Raw genomic sequence first — 17577 nt, 5'->3', positions numbered from 1 at the left:
GTGGTGGCTGTGTGCTTGAATTTGTGGGCTTCTATTTGTAGGCCGAGAAAAGTCCAATAACCAGGTATTTTCCCAGCCTGATAATATAAGCCCACAGCTTTCTGCTTTATCTTTGCTGGTTATCAAAAATAGGGGGGTCCCCACGTACTTTTTTAAAATTATTTATTTAATAGGTTAAATAAGGCGAAACACCCTTTAGTGCCACATGAAAGGTACTAAAGTGTGCAAGTTTATTATATGTAGGGGGCTTGTGACATTATATATCTACAGGACATCTAGCTATGCTATCTATCTATTGTATTTATCTATCTATTATGAGAGTTCTGGCTGTGGATTTACTGTACTTGGCTGATAAAATTTTGAGTTTCCTTTGAGATGTTTCCTTAAAAATTGTGATGTATCCAAAGGGAATTCGTAGTTATATTTCACGCTGCCGCTGAGACAAATTCCAGGAGAATGCTGTACAATTGCAGTGGTTTTATTCAATGTGTTTCAGGAGTCTCATGCCCCCTTCATCAGGAAATACCACCTTGGTGGTTTTTCCTGATGAAGGGGGCATGAGACCCCTAAAACGCGTTGAATAAAACCACGGCAATCGTAAAGCATTCGCCTGGAATTTGTCTCAGCAGCAGCGTGAAAAATAACTACGAATTCCCTTTGGATATATCATTTCTTCTGGTCACTAAGGACCTGTGGATCTGCAGCAACCGCTACCTATATGCTCTTATCTCATCCTAACCAGGTGAGTAAATTTCATGATATACTCTATCCTTTGTAACGTGGATAAGACCCTATTGCGTTTTGTCTCCCCCTTTTTTTTTGCAATGCTTAAAAATTGTGAGGCATACGCATGGTCCGTGTGCTGTCCGATTTTTTTCTCGCTCTCGTAGACTTGCATTGCCGAGTCTCGTCAATCACAGCATGCGATTTTTTCTTACATGAGATTACATTGCAGATCAGCACTCCTTTAATAATATTGGTCGGAGTGCAATACGATGTTTTTTCGCATTTCCCCCAATAGGTGATTTACGATATGTTCGTTTTTTTCATTCTGTTTTTGAAGGTGTTTTTTTTCACACGCGTGTTTATTGTGTTTGCTGGTCTCTTGTTGATATGTCATGTGTTAAAAAAGCTGTTTTGTTTTTGATACTTCCTGGTATTTGGCTTTGACAAAACTTCATGTATGGATTACATGTGTTTTTAGAGCTGCACGGAAACATCCTAAAAATGCATGTGCAATTTTTACCTGCAGATTTTCCACATCTAACGCAAGTCTCTTGCAAAAACTTGCACGTAAGACACAATGCTATGGGGAAAACGGGCTTATAAAACTCAGCATACAAACAAGAGAAATTGACATGTTGCAGATTTGAAACACGCGCCGTAGGTCAGTTTGCATTGAGTAAAAAGAAATAGCACAGAGAGTGTGAGAGATCTATAAATACCATCCACTTTCCTGGAACTATAAGAAATTTTGAGGCGGTAAAAATATGCAGTGTCAAAAACTGACCAAAAACTCATCGTGGGGCACACAGGCTAAAGGCGCAGCCAGACGACTGCAAAAGTCAGACAGATATCGGACCACAATGCTTAGACTGGCCATGGCTCTTCTGACCAGAGAGTGACAGTTGCATAGAAATACATTAAGCTGTCACGCTCTTTTTGGGAGAGCTGTGGCCAGTCCGAGCACTGTGGTCTGATCCCTGTCCGATTTATAGACGTCTGACTGTGCCCTTATAGACCATCGTTAAATCTACTGCTACCTGTTACACCCCGGAGAACAAACACCATGGTAAAATATCTGCTCCCTCCCTGTTTGTGAGTTTAGAAGACTAAAGATCTATTATTTATGAGATGTTTCTGTTTTATTGACGGAATCTATATGACATTTAATGTAACAACCTAAGCTAAAAGATCTTACGAGTCATCTGAGGTTGGGAAGTGAGTACTCAGCGGCACGTCGCATTAGGATTTCATCACTGCCCAGAGTCTCTTTAAGCATTTATGTTACTATAGAAATTTCACAACTCCTGCTTCACTGAGCTCTTTCATTCACTGCAAAATTTTATGACACAAAGAGTCGGACACACTCAGGACCTCCAACTCCACAGCTTGGTAATATGACTTTGATGTGTAGTCCTGTGGTTAGCTACAGTAATTTAATGATTTCATACCTCAGGCCATGTCTGCATTCCGTACAATTGTCATCAGAAGTGCACGTCTTACAGTTCTCGCGGCATTTTCGACAGAGGTTTTTATCTGTAAAGGATATTGTGCATTAAATATTTGGCATTTAACAACACAACAATTAAAGGGATAGATGGGATTCTCATTTGAATGTTGGTCCAGTCCGATCACCACTTGGGCTCAGGAACCCGCCTCTGGATCAATGAGGAGACGCACATTTCTAGAATTAACCCTCGCCTCTCCTTTATCCTTTCCCTTGAATATAAAAAATGCCAATACCACCTATGTAAATCTGTACACTGGATTAATCAATAAATATCAGAATTCTCAATTGAAACCTGACAGCTGATACATGCTGCCCAATCCATAGCAAGCATATATCAGACACTAGCTGCACTATTTCAGCAAGGTATATCTGTCTCTGAAATGTTGTGCCACTGGGGACCGAGCCACACAGAACACTAGTCGGACAGGCAGGTCCTCAGCTGCTTATCTCCACCTGCTCCCCTTGGGTGACAGGTTTCCTCTATGCATGTATGGAAAGGGACCTGTCATTCCTGCGGAGAGGGAGGGAAGAAGCAACCAGGGACCCGCCTGTCCAACTAGCAAGGTTGGCAACTTGACTTTTTTCTGAACAGTTTTTAAAAAAAATCACGGACAGACAATTTTTTTATGGACACATTGTAAAACCATTAGAAATCACTATAATTATGAGTGATCCATGTCTACAGCTCATTGTTCTGATAAGAAGACATTATCTGCATTTACTGTAAAATGATGATAATTATAGTCAAAAGAATTTGTAAGTTTCTTCAGCTTCAAAAAAATCACAGACTCTGAATTTTTTTATGGAAAGAGCAGAAGAGTGTCTTATTTTTGCGGCTGCCCTGCCAACTAGCCTCCTGTGCGGCTCTGGCCTTAATGGCTTTCAAAATCTGATTTTGTCTGAAATGAGACAGCATTTCCGAGTGAAACATACCTGCCTAAGAGTCAGGCATACCTCTGCCTGTACATGCTGCCTGTGTCGTGGGTACAATGTATCAGCTGCCAGGTTCACGTTAACCAACACTAAAGTTTCTCACTGTATGTTTTCATTTCTGATCATTTTACAAATGAAATATTAAAACATAAAAAAGTGTCTTTCACCTGTAAAAATCAAGTGGACTAAACCACACTGCAGCAATTCGCAGCCACTTCCACATGGTACTCTACTGCCCGTGTGAACCCAACCATCCTAAAGGTTTACTTCTTGGCTTCCATGTAGAAGGGCAATGCAGGTTTTGAGATTTTGATCTCTCTTTTGTTAAGACATTTAACCCAGCATAGCAATACAGATTTTTATGCTATAGATACTCAGTGGGAAGATGTTCGATAACCCTTATGGCAACTTAGCTGTGCTTATTAATGACGTGGTCACTCAGCTTTGACTACTCTTGCAGGGAACCGCTAACATAGCGTTGGCTCAGTAGCACATTAAAGTACTTTATGCAAGAACATAAGCTGTGACTTTAAGCTTGGCTTTTATTTATAATGTAATGTTGCTACAGCGCTGCCTGATGGAACATTGCAGGGCATAACATGATATAGCTGAGAGCAATGCAAGAGATTGATGGCAAACATTTCAAAGTCATCCTTGATATGGCTTTAGGGAATAGGCAAATTATCAAGGAATAATGTGTGATAAATGACTATGACTACTGGATGATTGATCAGAACGCACCTGGTATTGCAGCTTATCTTAGATAATTTGGTTTTAGGGTTTATTTTTGACTTTTACAAGACTTTTATTTATATCTTGTAAAATAAATGAAAAAGTAGCAGCAGTACACAATGATTTGACATTATATTTCAGTTAGTATCGTTCAGTGGCACTTTCAAGTTATAAGCAACCTCATGACATCTTATGAAGACTTGGGCATTGTGTGGCACAAGTCACACTTGAAGGAACCAGACTTATGACTTTTGTTTTTTTACAGTATTTGTGACCATTTGATTTTGCAATGGATTGAACTGACCCATAATGTGTCTGTCACACTTCTGCCTTGATTTTTTTTTTAACAAAGTAGACTATATTTTGTACTTTCAATAAAAAACAATAAAATCACTATACTATTGTGAATAGAGACTTAACCCATGACTTGTATGAAATATATGTGATCCACTATGTGCTACAAGGAAAGATTGTATACAAACCTGTATATAGTATTATGATCTCCGAAGTTACCAAACTCCAAATAAAGTGGTTTATTATTCTCAAATACATGTATTTGGGCCGAAAAAAAATAATCATTTTTTGCAAATGGGTTTCATGAAAAATGTTGCCCCTTTTGGTTCTTACAAACTCTTTTGCTTCCCTGCACATTCAGCTTTGATGTGGTCTGTGCTTGTAAATCAGTTGAGAGAAGATCAGCCAAAGACATTTAATACATTTAGGCTGTGTGCCCACGTAAGTGTTTTTTACGCGTTTTTTATGCGTTTTTACCGGCAAAAACACTTAAAAATCGCTTAAAAGAAGCATCCCATTCATTTTAATGCATTTTGCACTTTTTGTGCATATTGATGCATTTTTTTTCCGCAAAAAAAGCTTTGTGGTAAAAGACGCAGCAGGCTCATTAATTTTGCGGAAAAGTCTGCGTTTTTAGCTATTTTCTATGTGTCTGGGGACGCGTGGAAAAAAACACATCAAAAACGCGGAAAAAAAATGTCTGTTTTCTGGGACGGAGTCCGGTTTTCATGCAGAAATTTTCTGCATATGTGGGCACATAGCCTTACAAGCGCTCTCATTAGACCATAAGAATGAGCTCACTGACAGATTCTCACCTATCTCAAGTCAGCAACCAGAAATAGCGTAATACAGAGGTTAAAAAATACCAATAATTTTGTTGAAATTCAATTGCAAATATATTCAATTAAGCCAAAAAAATAGGACATGTTGTTTTCATGTAAATAGCTATTCAACCAAAAAAAAATTGACTCAGGGGTTAATAGGTACAGGCCAGCATAAAGGAACCCACTATAAAAACATATTTTATTAGGTATGCATTAAAACCATTTGACTACCCAAAATGTGTATAAATACACATATTGCAATAAAGCCACTTAGGCAGAAATGTAGGACTAGGTATCTCTGAGTTCTGTTCTTAATATCTGATCTTGCCTAGCCTCGGAGGTTGGCACCCTGATATGTAGCAACAATGGTGCCCCCGATGCTCGATGGCTGCCCTTACTGTGCCCTGAGTAACCCTGATGGCTTAGATCAGTAAAGAATGTATGTTATATAACACCATGCACACTGTGGTTCACAGGTCAAAAGGATAAATATAACCAGAGAGTACAAGTAAAGGGTTAAAATGAGAGTTGACTATAATCAGATAGTACAAAAACAAGGCAGAGTCGGGCAAGAATAAAAATTAGTAAATACTGATCAGAGCATAACCTTAGAAACCACCTTGATGCCGCATTTCACAAAATAGTCATGGTAGCAGGATGCCCAATATGATATGTGTTCTGTCTCCGACATAATTCATGATCATTGACTGTCTATTTGTTTATATATATATATATATATATATATATATATACACACAATAATTTGCTTTGAATATCCAGAATATTCAGTTCAGCCATAGATTTAATGTTTTCTGTATCTTTGGCTCTACCTACTGACCAAAGTCATAACTGCAGTGTTATTCTGTGTCTTAGTTTCACTTTCTAATCTTCTTTTTCCCTCCAATCCACAATATATTCTGGGTAAGTTTGCAAAGCATTATGGTCTAGTCCAGCCCATTTTCCCTCCAGTTGGCCATTTTCTCTCAAGCTTGCTTCCTGTGAACATCTCATTACTCTACTCCCCTTGTGTCAGCATCTGTGGTAGGTAATCACGCTTCCCACATTTAATTTCTGTCTTGGATCACCCTGCTTAGTTAGCTCTCCCCTGGTTAGCTATTACGTATATTATGTATTCCTATGAACCCAGTACTGATTCTGTGTATATTTTTTGTATTGTAGTTTCACTGAGAATACTGCACACGCATAAAGCCTCATGTGGGCATGACTGAAAGACGAGTGCATTCCAGTCCAGGACGCACCGTAGATGAGCCGCAGCCATATTGTGCATGTCTGGAAGTCAGGTCCACCCCCCACAAGGCTGACGTGCATCATCATATGAGGCAACACCGTCTCCATGATGCGAATCCAGGTTATGCGTCTCAATGCTGAAACGCACGAAGAAGGCTGGTTCATACTGTAAATAAAGCTATACTGATGCATTCTTATTTCAAGGAAGGGGAAAAGGACAAAATGTATAAAGCAATGTGGGTCAAATAAACTAATTAAAAAATTAATTAATGACATAAGTAATGAATAAAGATCCCTACAGGGTAATGTAAAGGTGGGTATATGAAATAAGCATTTGATATGAACACTTTAGATTCAGAAAAAAATACATGTAATAAAATATTCCTATATACAGGAACCCCAGTGGGAAGGCAAGTATCGATAAAGATCGTCTAGTAGGACCAGGAATGTCATAAAAAAACAGGCAAAGGAAAGATGCTCTTATCCCCTTAATTATGTAGGCAAAAACCAAGAGGGAATTCAGAAGAAGGGTCGGTGAGTACATGGGTGACATCCGCCATGGTCGAGACACTCCACTAGCCAGGTACCTAAATACTGTTCACAACGAGAGTCTAAGACATCTCTTTTTGTTTTATTGAAGTACTGAAACTAAAAATGTTTAAGTGGTAAATTCCTTCTCTGAAAATTCTGACAGGACAGATAGTGATGAGAGGAGAACATACTTTCATTCAGGTAGAAGCCACCTGGGCAGTTGCTGGTGCAGCTGTTGGTCTCTTCATTTAAGTAGTAGCCGGATTTACAAGCTGTGCACTGGTCGCTACGACTTCCGACACATGTATCACAGTTTGGGAAACATTTTTTACACCTCTTCTTTTCGGCAGGATAGTGGCCTGGGGGGCATTCCGATACACAAATCCTGTAAGCAAACAGAAATGTGTAAATGCATGAAGGCTACCATTATAAATGGCAATTATTACAGGATTTAAACCTGACAAGAAATGTCTCTGAATTGGAAGTTTGCTAATCTTCAGGCAAATATCACCGGTGAACTTGAGAGACAAGAGGGACACATTAAAAGCTCTATTAGTTTCATGCCTTACATTATGCATTTACTTGCTGGAGAAAACATGCTTTTTTATGGCTAAAGCAGAATTTCATACTTTGGTTAATGATCTAGAATAAGTCTTGGCTTTTATTTGTTCAGCCTTGCTTGAAGGCCCACAAATTACATATGTTCGCACTAATACATGAAGTAACATTTTCTCCTGCATTCTTTGTGGAGGAATTCTGGCCAGTTGTTTCTAGCTTTAATTTGGAGCACACTGCCATTGTCAATTCTTTTCAAAGACTTTTGTGATAATGAATTTTTCAGTTACATGCAGCTATATGAGTGGCTTTAGATGAGCTCCTTCTTTACCGCTACTTTTTTCCTTCTTTTTTTTAGATCTGTTCCTGTCAAACATTTAGGGAACAGTAGCAACTTAGAAAATTCTATACTATTAACGGCAGGTAAGAGAGTCCTTTGAAAGTAAATGAGAGCAATACCCTTCAAGAGAACCTGTCAGTAGCGCTTATGAGGACAATAATAGGGAGTAATTTTGAAAACTAAAAACCTATATTGTCCCGATCAGTTGTTTTATTGTAGAAAAATCTGTATTTTTATCCATATGTAATTTACTCTGCAAGTGCACTTGGTGTTGTAAATGTACGTGCAGTCCATAGCTGCTCTACAGTTCTCCCAGCCTAGCACTGCCCCCAGCTGCTTGACTGGAGAGACAGGTTCTTGTCTATAGATAACATCACAGACAACAGCCTCTGTTTCCATTGTCAATCAAGCAGCTGGGGCCACTGCGAGGTGGGGAGAACTGAAAAGCAGTCATGGCCTGCAAGTACATATACAAGACCAAGTGCACTTGCAGTGCAATTTACATATGGATAAAAGTGAATGTTTTTCTGCAATAAACCAATGGATATGGATAATACAGCCATCATTTTAATTATTTAACAGTAACCTATACAAGACTAACTCTACTTGCCCCTATAAAATGCTACTGTCAAGTTTCCCTTTAATATAACGGACACATTGACCAACCTTCCCTAATTACCAGATTTCTGCTTAAAACTGTACAGAGTAACCATCAATGTAGCATATTAAGAGGATATAACTAAAGGGTAGGCAATAAAACAAGGTGAGGAAAATGAAAAACAGGTTCGGAGAAAAGTATATATATATTTTATGGGGATCGGTGGAACGTAAAAGGAAAGTTAAATCTTTGGGATTTGAAAAAGGAAGTTATATCTGACCATCCATGTTATTTTCATTTGTTCTAAATGCTGGCAAATTGCCTAACAAGTTGCTTTACAACAGGCAGCAACAAAAATGTTGCCAATGCAGACAATTGGTGGTGGTTTGGGTTTGAAGTTTTGCAGTTTTTATAGAAAAAAGGTCTTGAATAAGAACTTTAATGCAGTCGCAGGATCAACTGACCCTAGTCATTTTAGTTTACTTTATGAAAAAGTATTGCATAGTTCTAATCTACATCTTATAGAACTAGAGATAAGATGTAATCGGTTTACCTTGTGTTGTTCTTAGCCTTATAATAATAGTGAAGACAGTCAGTGCAATGATGAGGTCCTGGACCATCACAGCCCACTTCACTACATTCGGCATTACATGGGCCTAGAATCAATATAAAGTTTACATAGTTATTTATATGTGTCATGCAAAACAAATGACAACAAATGAAATTCGGCCCTTGAGCATTTTAAAAAGTTGACAGCAATGCCCTAATGTAATGGTGACAATGGTATCACAAGTACCGTATATGCTCGAGTATAAGCTGACCCGAGTATAAGCCGAGGCACCTAATTTTGCCACGGAAAACTGGTTATTGAATCGAGTATAAGCCGGGTATGCATTGTCCCCTCATCCCTGTCCTGGTATGGGTGGCTCTCCCTGTCCTGCTCTGTGTAGCACCCCCTGTCCTGTCCCGCACTGTGTGGTTCCCCCTGTTGTATGCATAGCTCCCCCAGTCCCTTTGCTGTATGCATGGCTCCCTCCCCAGTCTCAACTTGTATGCATGGCTCGGCTCCCTCCTTCCCATCGTTGTATCCATGGTTGGGCTCCCCCATCCCATCCTTATATGCATGGCTCGGCTCCCCCTGTCCTCCTCCATCCTTCCCCATCCTCCTCATTCCATCGCTGAACGTCCCTGCATCTCCATTGTCCCAGCGCGGCAGCTTTTCCTGTGCTCAGCGGTTATGTGGTACTGCTCATTAAGGTAATGAATATGTGCTCCACGCCTATAGGTGTGAAGACGCGTGCATATTCATTACATTAATGAGCAGTATCACATGACCGCTGAGCACAGGAAGAGCTGCCACAGCGGGACATTCAGCAATGGCGCGAGGAGGGTGAGTATGATGTAACAGCCGCCGGCTCCTGCCGCTGCTCGGCCGCTCCCCTACTCTCCAGCTTTCTGGACAATGACTCGTGTATAAGCCGAGGGGGGGTATTTTCAGCACAAAAAAAAGTGCTGAAAATTTCGGCTTACACACGAGTATATACGGTAATAGCAGTGGAGAAAACTGAAGGAGTTGAGAAACTATGACATTTTCAAAATCACTTCTTGTATATAGTCTTCACATTAGCAACTTATCAATGGCTTTTTATTGTGTGACGGAATCCTTGGATAGTCAAAAGGGATCTGACATTTATAAATTCAAGGGGACCCATGCATCAATGTAACCATCAATGAAGCAGATGTGTCCATCATTGCTAGGCCTCACCTGTGTAGTCATCAATATTGTACTCCTCTGATGGCTCCTCAACAGGGCTGGAGCGTACCCTCTCCACTTTAGGAAGATCATTTCTAGGGGAATATGGCTGAATAGAGGTACCGTATAACACCAAAGACCATTCCTTCAATTTTCCTTTGAGATACAAACATATAGGCTTGATATTAATAAATATAATTGTAAGTACAAAAAAAAACAGAAGTCACCTAACCAACTTCACTGTATATAAGAAAATAACAACCAGGTGAGCTGTAGTATCCAGAAGTGTTCAGTGCACCATTCTATATGTCCAAACAAATAACCCAGGGCATAGCTGCAGCTACAACATATCTGATTCAAGAGACATACCGTATATTTTGGTTGTAAATGTACAAATATGATCATTACAAAAGTTTTTTTTCTAGAAGATATACTTGATAAACCTAAATTACCTTTGGAAACAACCGGATGAGAATGAAATGTAAGTACTTGATCAACGAAATTCAGATAATTCGCCCCTTAAACATCCCCCACTTTTAGTTTTCTTATTTAAAGTTGTTTTCTCAATTTTAATTTTAGATTTGTTACCAATAGTCTATACAATCTACCGTCATTTTATCCTACTTCTATATAATGAGATTCTGTTCCTAATCATATTCTAGCTCAAACTAATAAAAAATTATTAAATAATTGAAGATTAAATGGTATCTAGCTGAAAAATTAAGGGATTGTGCAATAGAGAATTGTGCAATAGATCCTAACATTCTGTTTATACATCTGGTATACAAACCTATGCTTCTTTATGGGTAGGTTCACAAGGCTGTCGGAAAAATTGTTAGTTTCATCCAGAGACCTCGGGCGATCTTTTTCCCACCTGTGATTGGTATGTAGTCTATATACAATCCTCATGCAATCTGTTTTTTATTTTGTTTTTTTGTTACAGCAGCAGTTATAAATAATTTACAAAACCATTTACAGTTTCTAATGTTAAAGAATTGCAATGTATCTTTAAAAATTGGAAGTTTTATGTATGACATCCATTTTTAGTGTGTACTCATAGACTTGAATGGATGAGTTTCATTGGATTCACGGAAGAAACTAGTGCAGGTTGAAATTTATTTCACAAACAGTATTGGTCCGTGAAAAAAATAATAACTTGTCTGCACTGAACCATTGAATAACTTTAGTAAGAGTGAGGTCTGTTTATTTCTGTACAGCACTTGGACTGAAAATACGGTTGTGTGAATGAGCACTTAGAGGCAACAAAAAACTCCTGCATATAGTCTACTCCTGCAGTCGTCCTTTCTTCCATTACTAACTACTTGGTGAAATACTGACTAGGTAATAACTTGGAAAAATACGGAAGTAAGTGTCAGTTCCGGGCCTACACAGAAGGGCCTGTTTATAGTTTCATTTGAGTTATTGTAAAACCTGTTATACCTGATAATACAGACTGGGAATACCGCGTACCTTGCCGGATAAGGCCCTATTATGGTATCCCAGCATCACTTAGCACATCTGTCCCTCCTATAGGGATTGCTACAGTTGTGGCCAAAAGTATTGACACCCCAGCAATTCTGTCAGATAATACTCAGTTTCTTCCTGAAAATGATTGCAAACACAAATTCTTTGGTATTATTATCTTCATTTAATTTGTCTTAAATGAAAAAACACAAAAGACAATGAAGCAAAAAGCAAAACATTGATCATTTCACACAAAATTCCAAAAATGGGCCAGACAAAAGTATTGGCACCCTCAGCCTAATACTTGGTTGCACAACCTTTAGCCAAAATAACTGCGACCACCCGCTTCCGGTAACCATCAATGAGTTTCTTACAATGCTCTGCTGGAATTTTAGACCATTCTTCTTTGGCAAACTGCTCCAGGTCCCTGATATTAGAAGGGTGCCTTCTCCAAACTGCCATTTTTAGATCTCTCCACAGGTGTTCTATGGGATTCAGGTCTGGACTCATTGCTGGCCACCTTAGAAGTCTCCAGTGCTTTCTCTCAAACCATTTTCTAGTGCTTTTTGAAGTGTGTTTTGGGTCATTGTCCTGCTGGAAGACCCATGACCTCTGAGGGAGACCCAGCTTTCTCACACTGGGCCCTACATTATGCTGCAAAATTTGTTGGCAGTCTTCTGACTTCATAATGCCATGCACACGGTCAAGCAGTCCAGTGCCAGAGGCAGCAAAGCAATCCCAAAACATCAGGGAACCTCCGCCATGTTTGAATGTAGGGGCCGTGTTCTTTTCTTTGAATGCCTCTTTTTTTCTCCTGTAAACTCTATGTTGATGCCCTTGCCCAAAAAGCTCTACTTTTGTCTCATCTGACCAGAGAACATTCTTCCAAAACATTTTAGGCTTTTTCAGGTAAGTTTTGGCAAACTCCAGCCTGGCTTTTTTATGTCTCGGGGTAAGAAGTGGGGTCTTCCTGGGTCTCCTACCATACAGTCCCTTTTCATTCAGACCCCGACGGATAGTACGGGTTGACACTGTTGTACCCTCGGACTGCAGGGCAGCTTGAACTTGTTTGAATGTTAGTTGAGGTTCTTTATCCAACATCCGCACAATCTTGCATTGAAATCTCGTCAATTTTTCTTTTCCGTCCACATCTAGGGAGGTTAGCCACAGTGCCATGGGCTTTAAACTTCTTGATGACACTGCGCACGGTAGACACAGGAACATTCAGGTCTTTGGAGATGGGCTTGTAGCCTTGAGATTGCTCATGCTTCCTCACAATTTGGTTTCTCAAGTCCTCAGACAGTTCTTTGGTCTTCTTTCTTTTCTCCATGCTCAATGTGGTACACACAAGAACACAGCACAGAGGTTGAGTTAACTTTAATCCATGTCAACTGGTTGCAAATGTGATTTAGTTATTGCAAACACCTGTTAGGTGCCACAGGTAAGTTACAGTTGCTGTTAATTACACAAATTAGAGAAGCATCACATGATTTTTTGAACAGTGCCAATACTTTTGTCCACCCTCTTTTTTATGTTTGGTGTGGAATTATTTCCAATTTGGCTTTAGGACAATTCTTTTTGTGTTTTTTTCATTTAAGACAAATTAAATGAAGATAATAATACCAAAGAATTTGTGTTTGCAATCATTTTCAGGAAGAAACTGAGTATTATCTGACAGAATTGCAGGGGTGTCAATACTTTTGGCCACAACTGTATATACAGTGTGCCTGTAAAGTCATGGTGCATTTTTGACCAGTCACTGGAAAGCAACAAAAAACGATAGAAATGTGAAATCTGCTCCAAATAAAACAAAAACTCTCCCAGTCTCATACCTATTCAGTGCAGTTTGATGTGGGCTCCATTTGTTGCCCTACACACATCCAAACGATAGTAAAGTTCTTGCCACACATGAGTAAGGACGTCTGGTGTAACAGAGTGAATAACGTCTGTGATTCTCTGTTTTAAGTGATTAGTGTTGTTGATACGTTCAATGTACACATGTTGCTTCACATAACCCCAAAAGTAAAAGTCTAAGGGTTTCAGATCCAGGGATCATGGTATACTTGTATACTTTCCTGTGAGTGGTCAAAAGTGCACCATGACTTTACAGACACACTGTAGATGTTGTGCAACCACTCCCTTTAAAAAACATTTTTTTTCTTAAAAGTGACACTACTAGGATCAACAGAGTAATCCCATTATTTCCTGATATCGAAACTGCTTTTCATATTGACAATGAACCCAGAAATGAATTCCTTCAGGGGTATAAATATTAAAATTGGGTCACTTCTGGGTGTGTTTCATTCCTTTGCTAGCTAAAGTTATTCAAGCTGAATTCATGGCCTAAAAAGCCACATACGTCTCCTTTCCTTTTGAGCACCACTGTTTTCTCAAGCTACAGATTAGGGAATCAATGGGGATATTTTTGAGGACATGAGAAGTAGCGCTATAAATGTTGGGGTCCATTTCCTCACTTATGTATGAAAAAGTGGAAAAGAAAATGACACTTTATGTGGAGAAAAAAAAAATTTCACACCAATTTTGATTTAAATCCTTTAGTAAAATGTGGCCGCAAAAGACTCATAACACCCTCTAATTTTTTAATCTGGGGTCACCTGTTCAGTATTACATTGTGCTGCATGCTCACATCCTTTGCAGAAGTGAAGAGGGCCTATAAATCCTTCAAAGTAAATTTATGGCTTAAGAAGCCAAACGATGCTCCTTATCTATTGTGAACCATTGCTTGGTCAAACTAGGTGATGATGGCCTAAACTGGGGCATTCCTGGGCACACGGGAAAAAGCGCTATCAGTGTTGGAATGTGTAGTCTTATATGTATGTGTCATGCATGAAAAATATGTCCAATAAATGAAATAATTGTGACAAAAAAAAATCAAAATTAAATTTTTTGCATCAATTTTATATTAATGACTGCAACAAAAACAAAAAAAAACGGTGGGCCAAAAACACTCACTAATACAATGAGAGGCACACAGTTTTCAAAATTGGGTAATTTAGGGGGGTTACTGACATTCTGGTACCTTTCAGACTTTGTAAACCCTGTTTAGTACAGAAAATCAGAATCTACTTAAAAAAACTGCTAAATTTGCAAATAAAATTGTAACCTATATAATATATATTTAAAAATGTATTTTATTTCATTTTGTTACAGTGAAAATAAAGTAGACACGGACATATAAATTTGTGTGTGTGTGTTTTGTTTTTTTACATCTATTGGAGCTGAAATATGAAAAAAAAAAAATTACCCCAAACAGGCATAGTCTCTAACTGGTTACATAAATTTTTCTAAAATGTATTTGTTACTAAGGGCATCAAGGATACACTAGGCGTTGCTGATACTTTAACTTAATCTCTACAGACATGGGTAGGTAAACACCAAATGATAGATAATATTCATGTTCTTTCATTTCAGCTAGGGGGCCATCTATTGGATAGACCATAATCATTTCTTACTTTCCTTATACAGTTACACAATTAGCATGAAGATATTGCTAGAAGTCTATAACCCTACAGTAATGAGGGTACTGCATGGAGTGAGGCTTGGAGGTCACCACTAGCACATTTCCTACAGGATAAACTGGAAACCAACCTTCCAGTAGCAAGTGCTTTAATTAACAGAAAAATTAAAATGTCAAAATGAATAATTTGCAAGGAAAGAAACTCTAGCTCAACAATGAGTTTACAAGCTAACTATATTAGATTAATAAGGATCGGCACTAACTTTAATCTAATCTTTGAAAAAAAAAAGATTTTGCCTAAAGAAAATAGTTTTCCAAGTGGAGGTGAAATGTTCTTTCTAAAGTCAAGTGCAAAGTTATAATGTCATTAAAAGTATACTTGCAAGATAATGAATGCTACCCTCGATTGACTCTTAACGGAGATTAAATTATCTCTTTCTGACTTCTTTGCCAGTTCTCATAGTGACCTCAGAAGTCTGTATATAAGTTTCATCATACTGAATAATAATAAAGTGATATTTTATACCAATCGATGGTCTGTTTGTTTTGGTATTATAATTATATCAAATCTGTAAATACTTGAAATTTTTACAATATCTTATTTCTCTACACGTTATGTCACTTTTGTGCTTTTCGGCTTAATGTGGTTCCGAACTTTCACTCAAAGGTAAACTTGGATCACAAACTTTGGCTCTTTGTGATACAGGGTCTTATTTTGGAAGTCTGTTGCTTTTACATTGGGAGTTGTTTCATTCTATTTCTATTGTGCTTTTATATATTCTTATGAATATAATGTAAATCGTGATAGTCTCAATAATGATTGTCATACTGATAATTTAACTAAATCTCTCTGAAGTGTTTTTTGCATAGCCAATAACATTTTGCTCCTCAGATTATGTGTTAAGTAACTTTACAATTATACGCCATCTCTCTGAATTGCTACATTCAGTTTTTGCAACAGATTTTTCACATAGTGAAAAACAAAAGAGAGAGGAGCAATTCAGAGAAAGAGTATAAGGCCGGAGTCACACTAATGTAGAATACAGCCGAGTGCTATGTAAAAAAAATCGCATAGCACTTGGCCCAGTGTTAATGTAAGGGGCAGATCACATCAGCGTTTATTTTCTCAGCCATATTCAGTGTGTGTGTAAAATCACAGCAGTGCGATTGGTATCAACACTCGCCAATGCAAGCCTATGGGTGCGAGAAAAAAATTGCACAGCACTTGGACAATGCGTGTGCAGTCCGATATTTACGCAAAGATGTCCTTGAAAAAGCCGTCAATTCAGCAGCTGCATACAGTAAAATCACAGATTGACAGGCTAGAATAGATAGAATAGATATATACACATAGAATAGATAGATATATAGATGTCAGTGACACACACATATATACTATATATATATATATGTGTGTATAAATATATATATATATACTGTACATATATATTAGATAGATAGATAGATGAAAAGTATCCATGGCCCTTTCCTAGGCTATTAATATCAGCCCGCAGCTGTCTGCATAGACTTTGCAGGTTATTAATTATAGGGGGACCCTACATCATTTTTTGAGGGTCCCCCATTTTAATAACAAGTAAAGCCTAAGTATATAGCTGTGAGCTGATATTAACAAACTGGGAAGCTCCATGGGTTTTACCCCCTTCCCAGGCTATAAACATCGGCCCTTAGCCGTCGGCTTTCCCTCTGCTGGTTAAGAAAATAACTCGGGAACTCACAACAATTTTTTCAGAAAAATAATCTTTCATTAATTAAATACATGTACAGTAAGCTGCACATACACTGCACTAATTGTATTTGTCACTGACATCTATATATCTGTTAGATGTATATTTACTGTATGTAATTCATCTATTCTATCCTGTCGGCTCCTTCTGTCATTTTAAAGTACGTGGCTGCTGAATTGCCAGCTTTTCTTCTATCTATGTAATATATATATACATATATATATACAGCTCTGGAAAAAATTAAGAGACCACCACATCAAAACCCTGTCATGGGCAGTCCATTCTCCAGACCTGAACCCCATTGAAAACCTCTGGAATGTACTCTAGAGGATGATGGATAGTCACAAGCCATCAAACAAAGAACTGCTTAAATTTTTGCACCAGAAGCAGTGTGAAAGACTGGAGGCAAGCATGCCAAGACACATGAAAGCTGCTTTTAAAAATCACGGTTATTCCACAAAATATTGATTTCTGAACTCTTACTGAGCTAAAACATTAGTTGATCATGAACTTGTTTTCTTTGCAGTATTTGAGGTATGAAAGCACTGGGGTTTTTTTTAATATCGACCATTTTTTTTGTTAGAAAAAAATAGAAAAATGTTTACTTGGAAATTCGGAGACATGTTGTCAGAAGTTTATAGACTAAAAGAACAATTTGCATTTTACTTAAAAATATACCTATAAAGAGAAAAATCAGACAAACTAAACATTTGACGGTAGTCTCTTAATTTTTGCCAGAGCTGTATATATGCGTGTGTGTCACTGACCTCTATTTATTCTATGTGTATATATTTATTCTATCAATTCTTTTCTAACCTGTCACTCTGTGATTTTACAGTACGCATGCGC

At 38.2% G+C, this 17577-nt stretch overlaps 1 protein-coding gene across 3 annotated transcripts in view; it reads right to left on the bottom strand.

The window, feature by feature from the left end:
- PCSK5 (proprotein convertase subtilisin/kexin type 5) overlaps nt 1–17577 on the bottom strand; it is an 810488-nt gene that overhangs the window by 320566 nt on the left and 472345 nt on the right. For all 3 annotated transcript variants that reach the window (XM_073543784.1, XM_073543785.1, XM_073543786.1), the window contains exons 14-17: nt 10054–10197; nt 8842–8944; nt 6987–7180; nt 2175–2259 (exon numbers count right to left, since the gene is read on the bottom strand). In XM_073543784.1, the coding sequence (XP_073399885.1) occupies nt 2175–2259; nt 6987–7180; nt 8842–8944; nt 10054–10197 (526 nt within the window). The remainder of the gene's footprint in view (nt 1–2174; nt 2260–6986; nt 7181–8841; nt 8945–10053; nt 10198–17577) is intronic.

The sequence above is a fragment of the Dendrobates tinctorius genome, unplaced genomic scaffold, assembly GCF_039654945.1.
Source record: "Dendrobates tinctorius isolate UK_male_01 unplaced genomic scaffold, ASM3965494v1 ptg000134l, whole genome shotgun sequence".
In the NCBI taxonomy this organism is placed as follows: domain Eukaryota; kingdom Metazoa; phylum Chordata; class Amphibia; order Anura; family Dendrobatidae; genus Dendrobates; species Dendrobates tinctorius.
The sequence above is the reverse complement of the archived record's forward strand: the minus strand, read 5'-3'. Positions and strand labels throughout refer to the sequence as shown.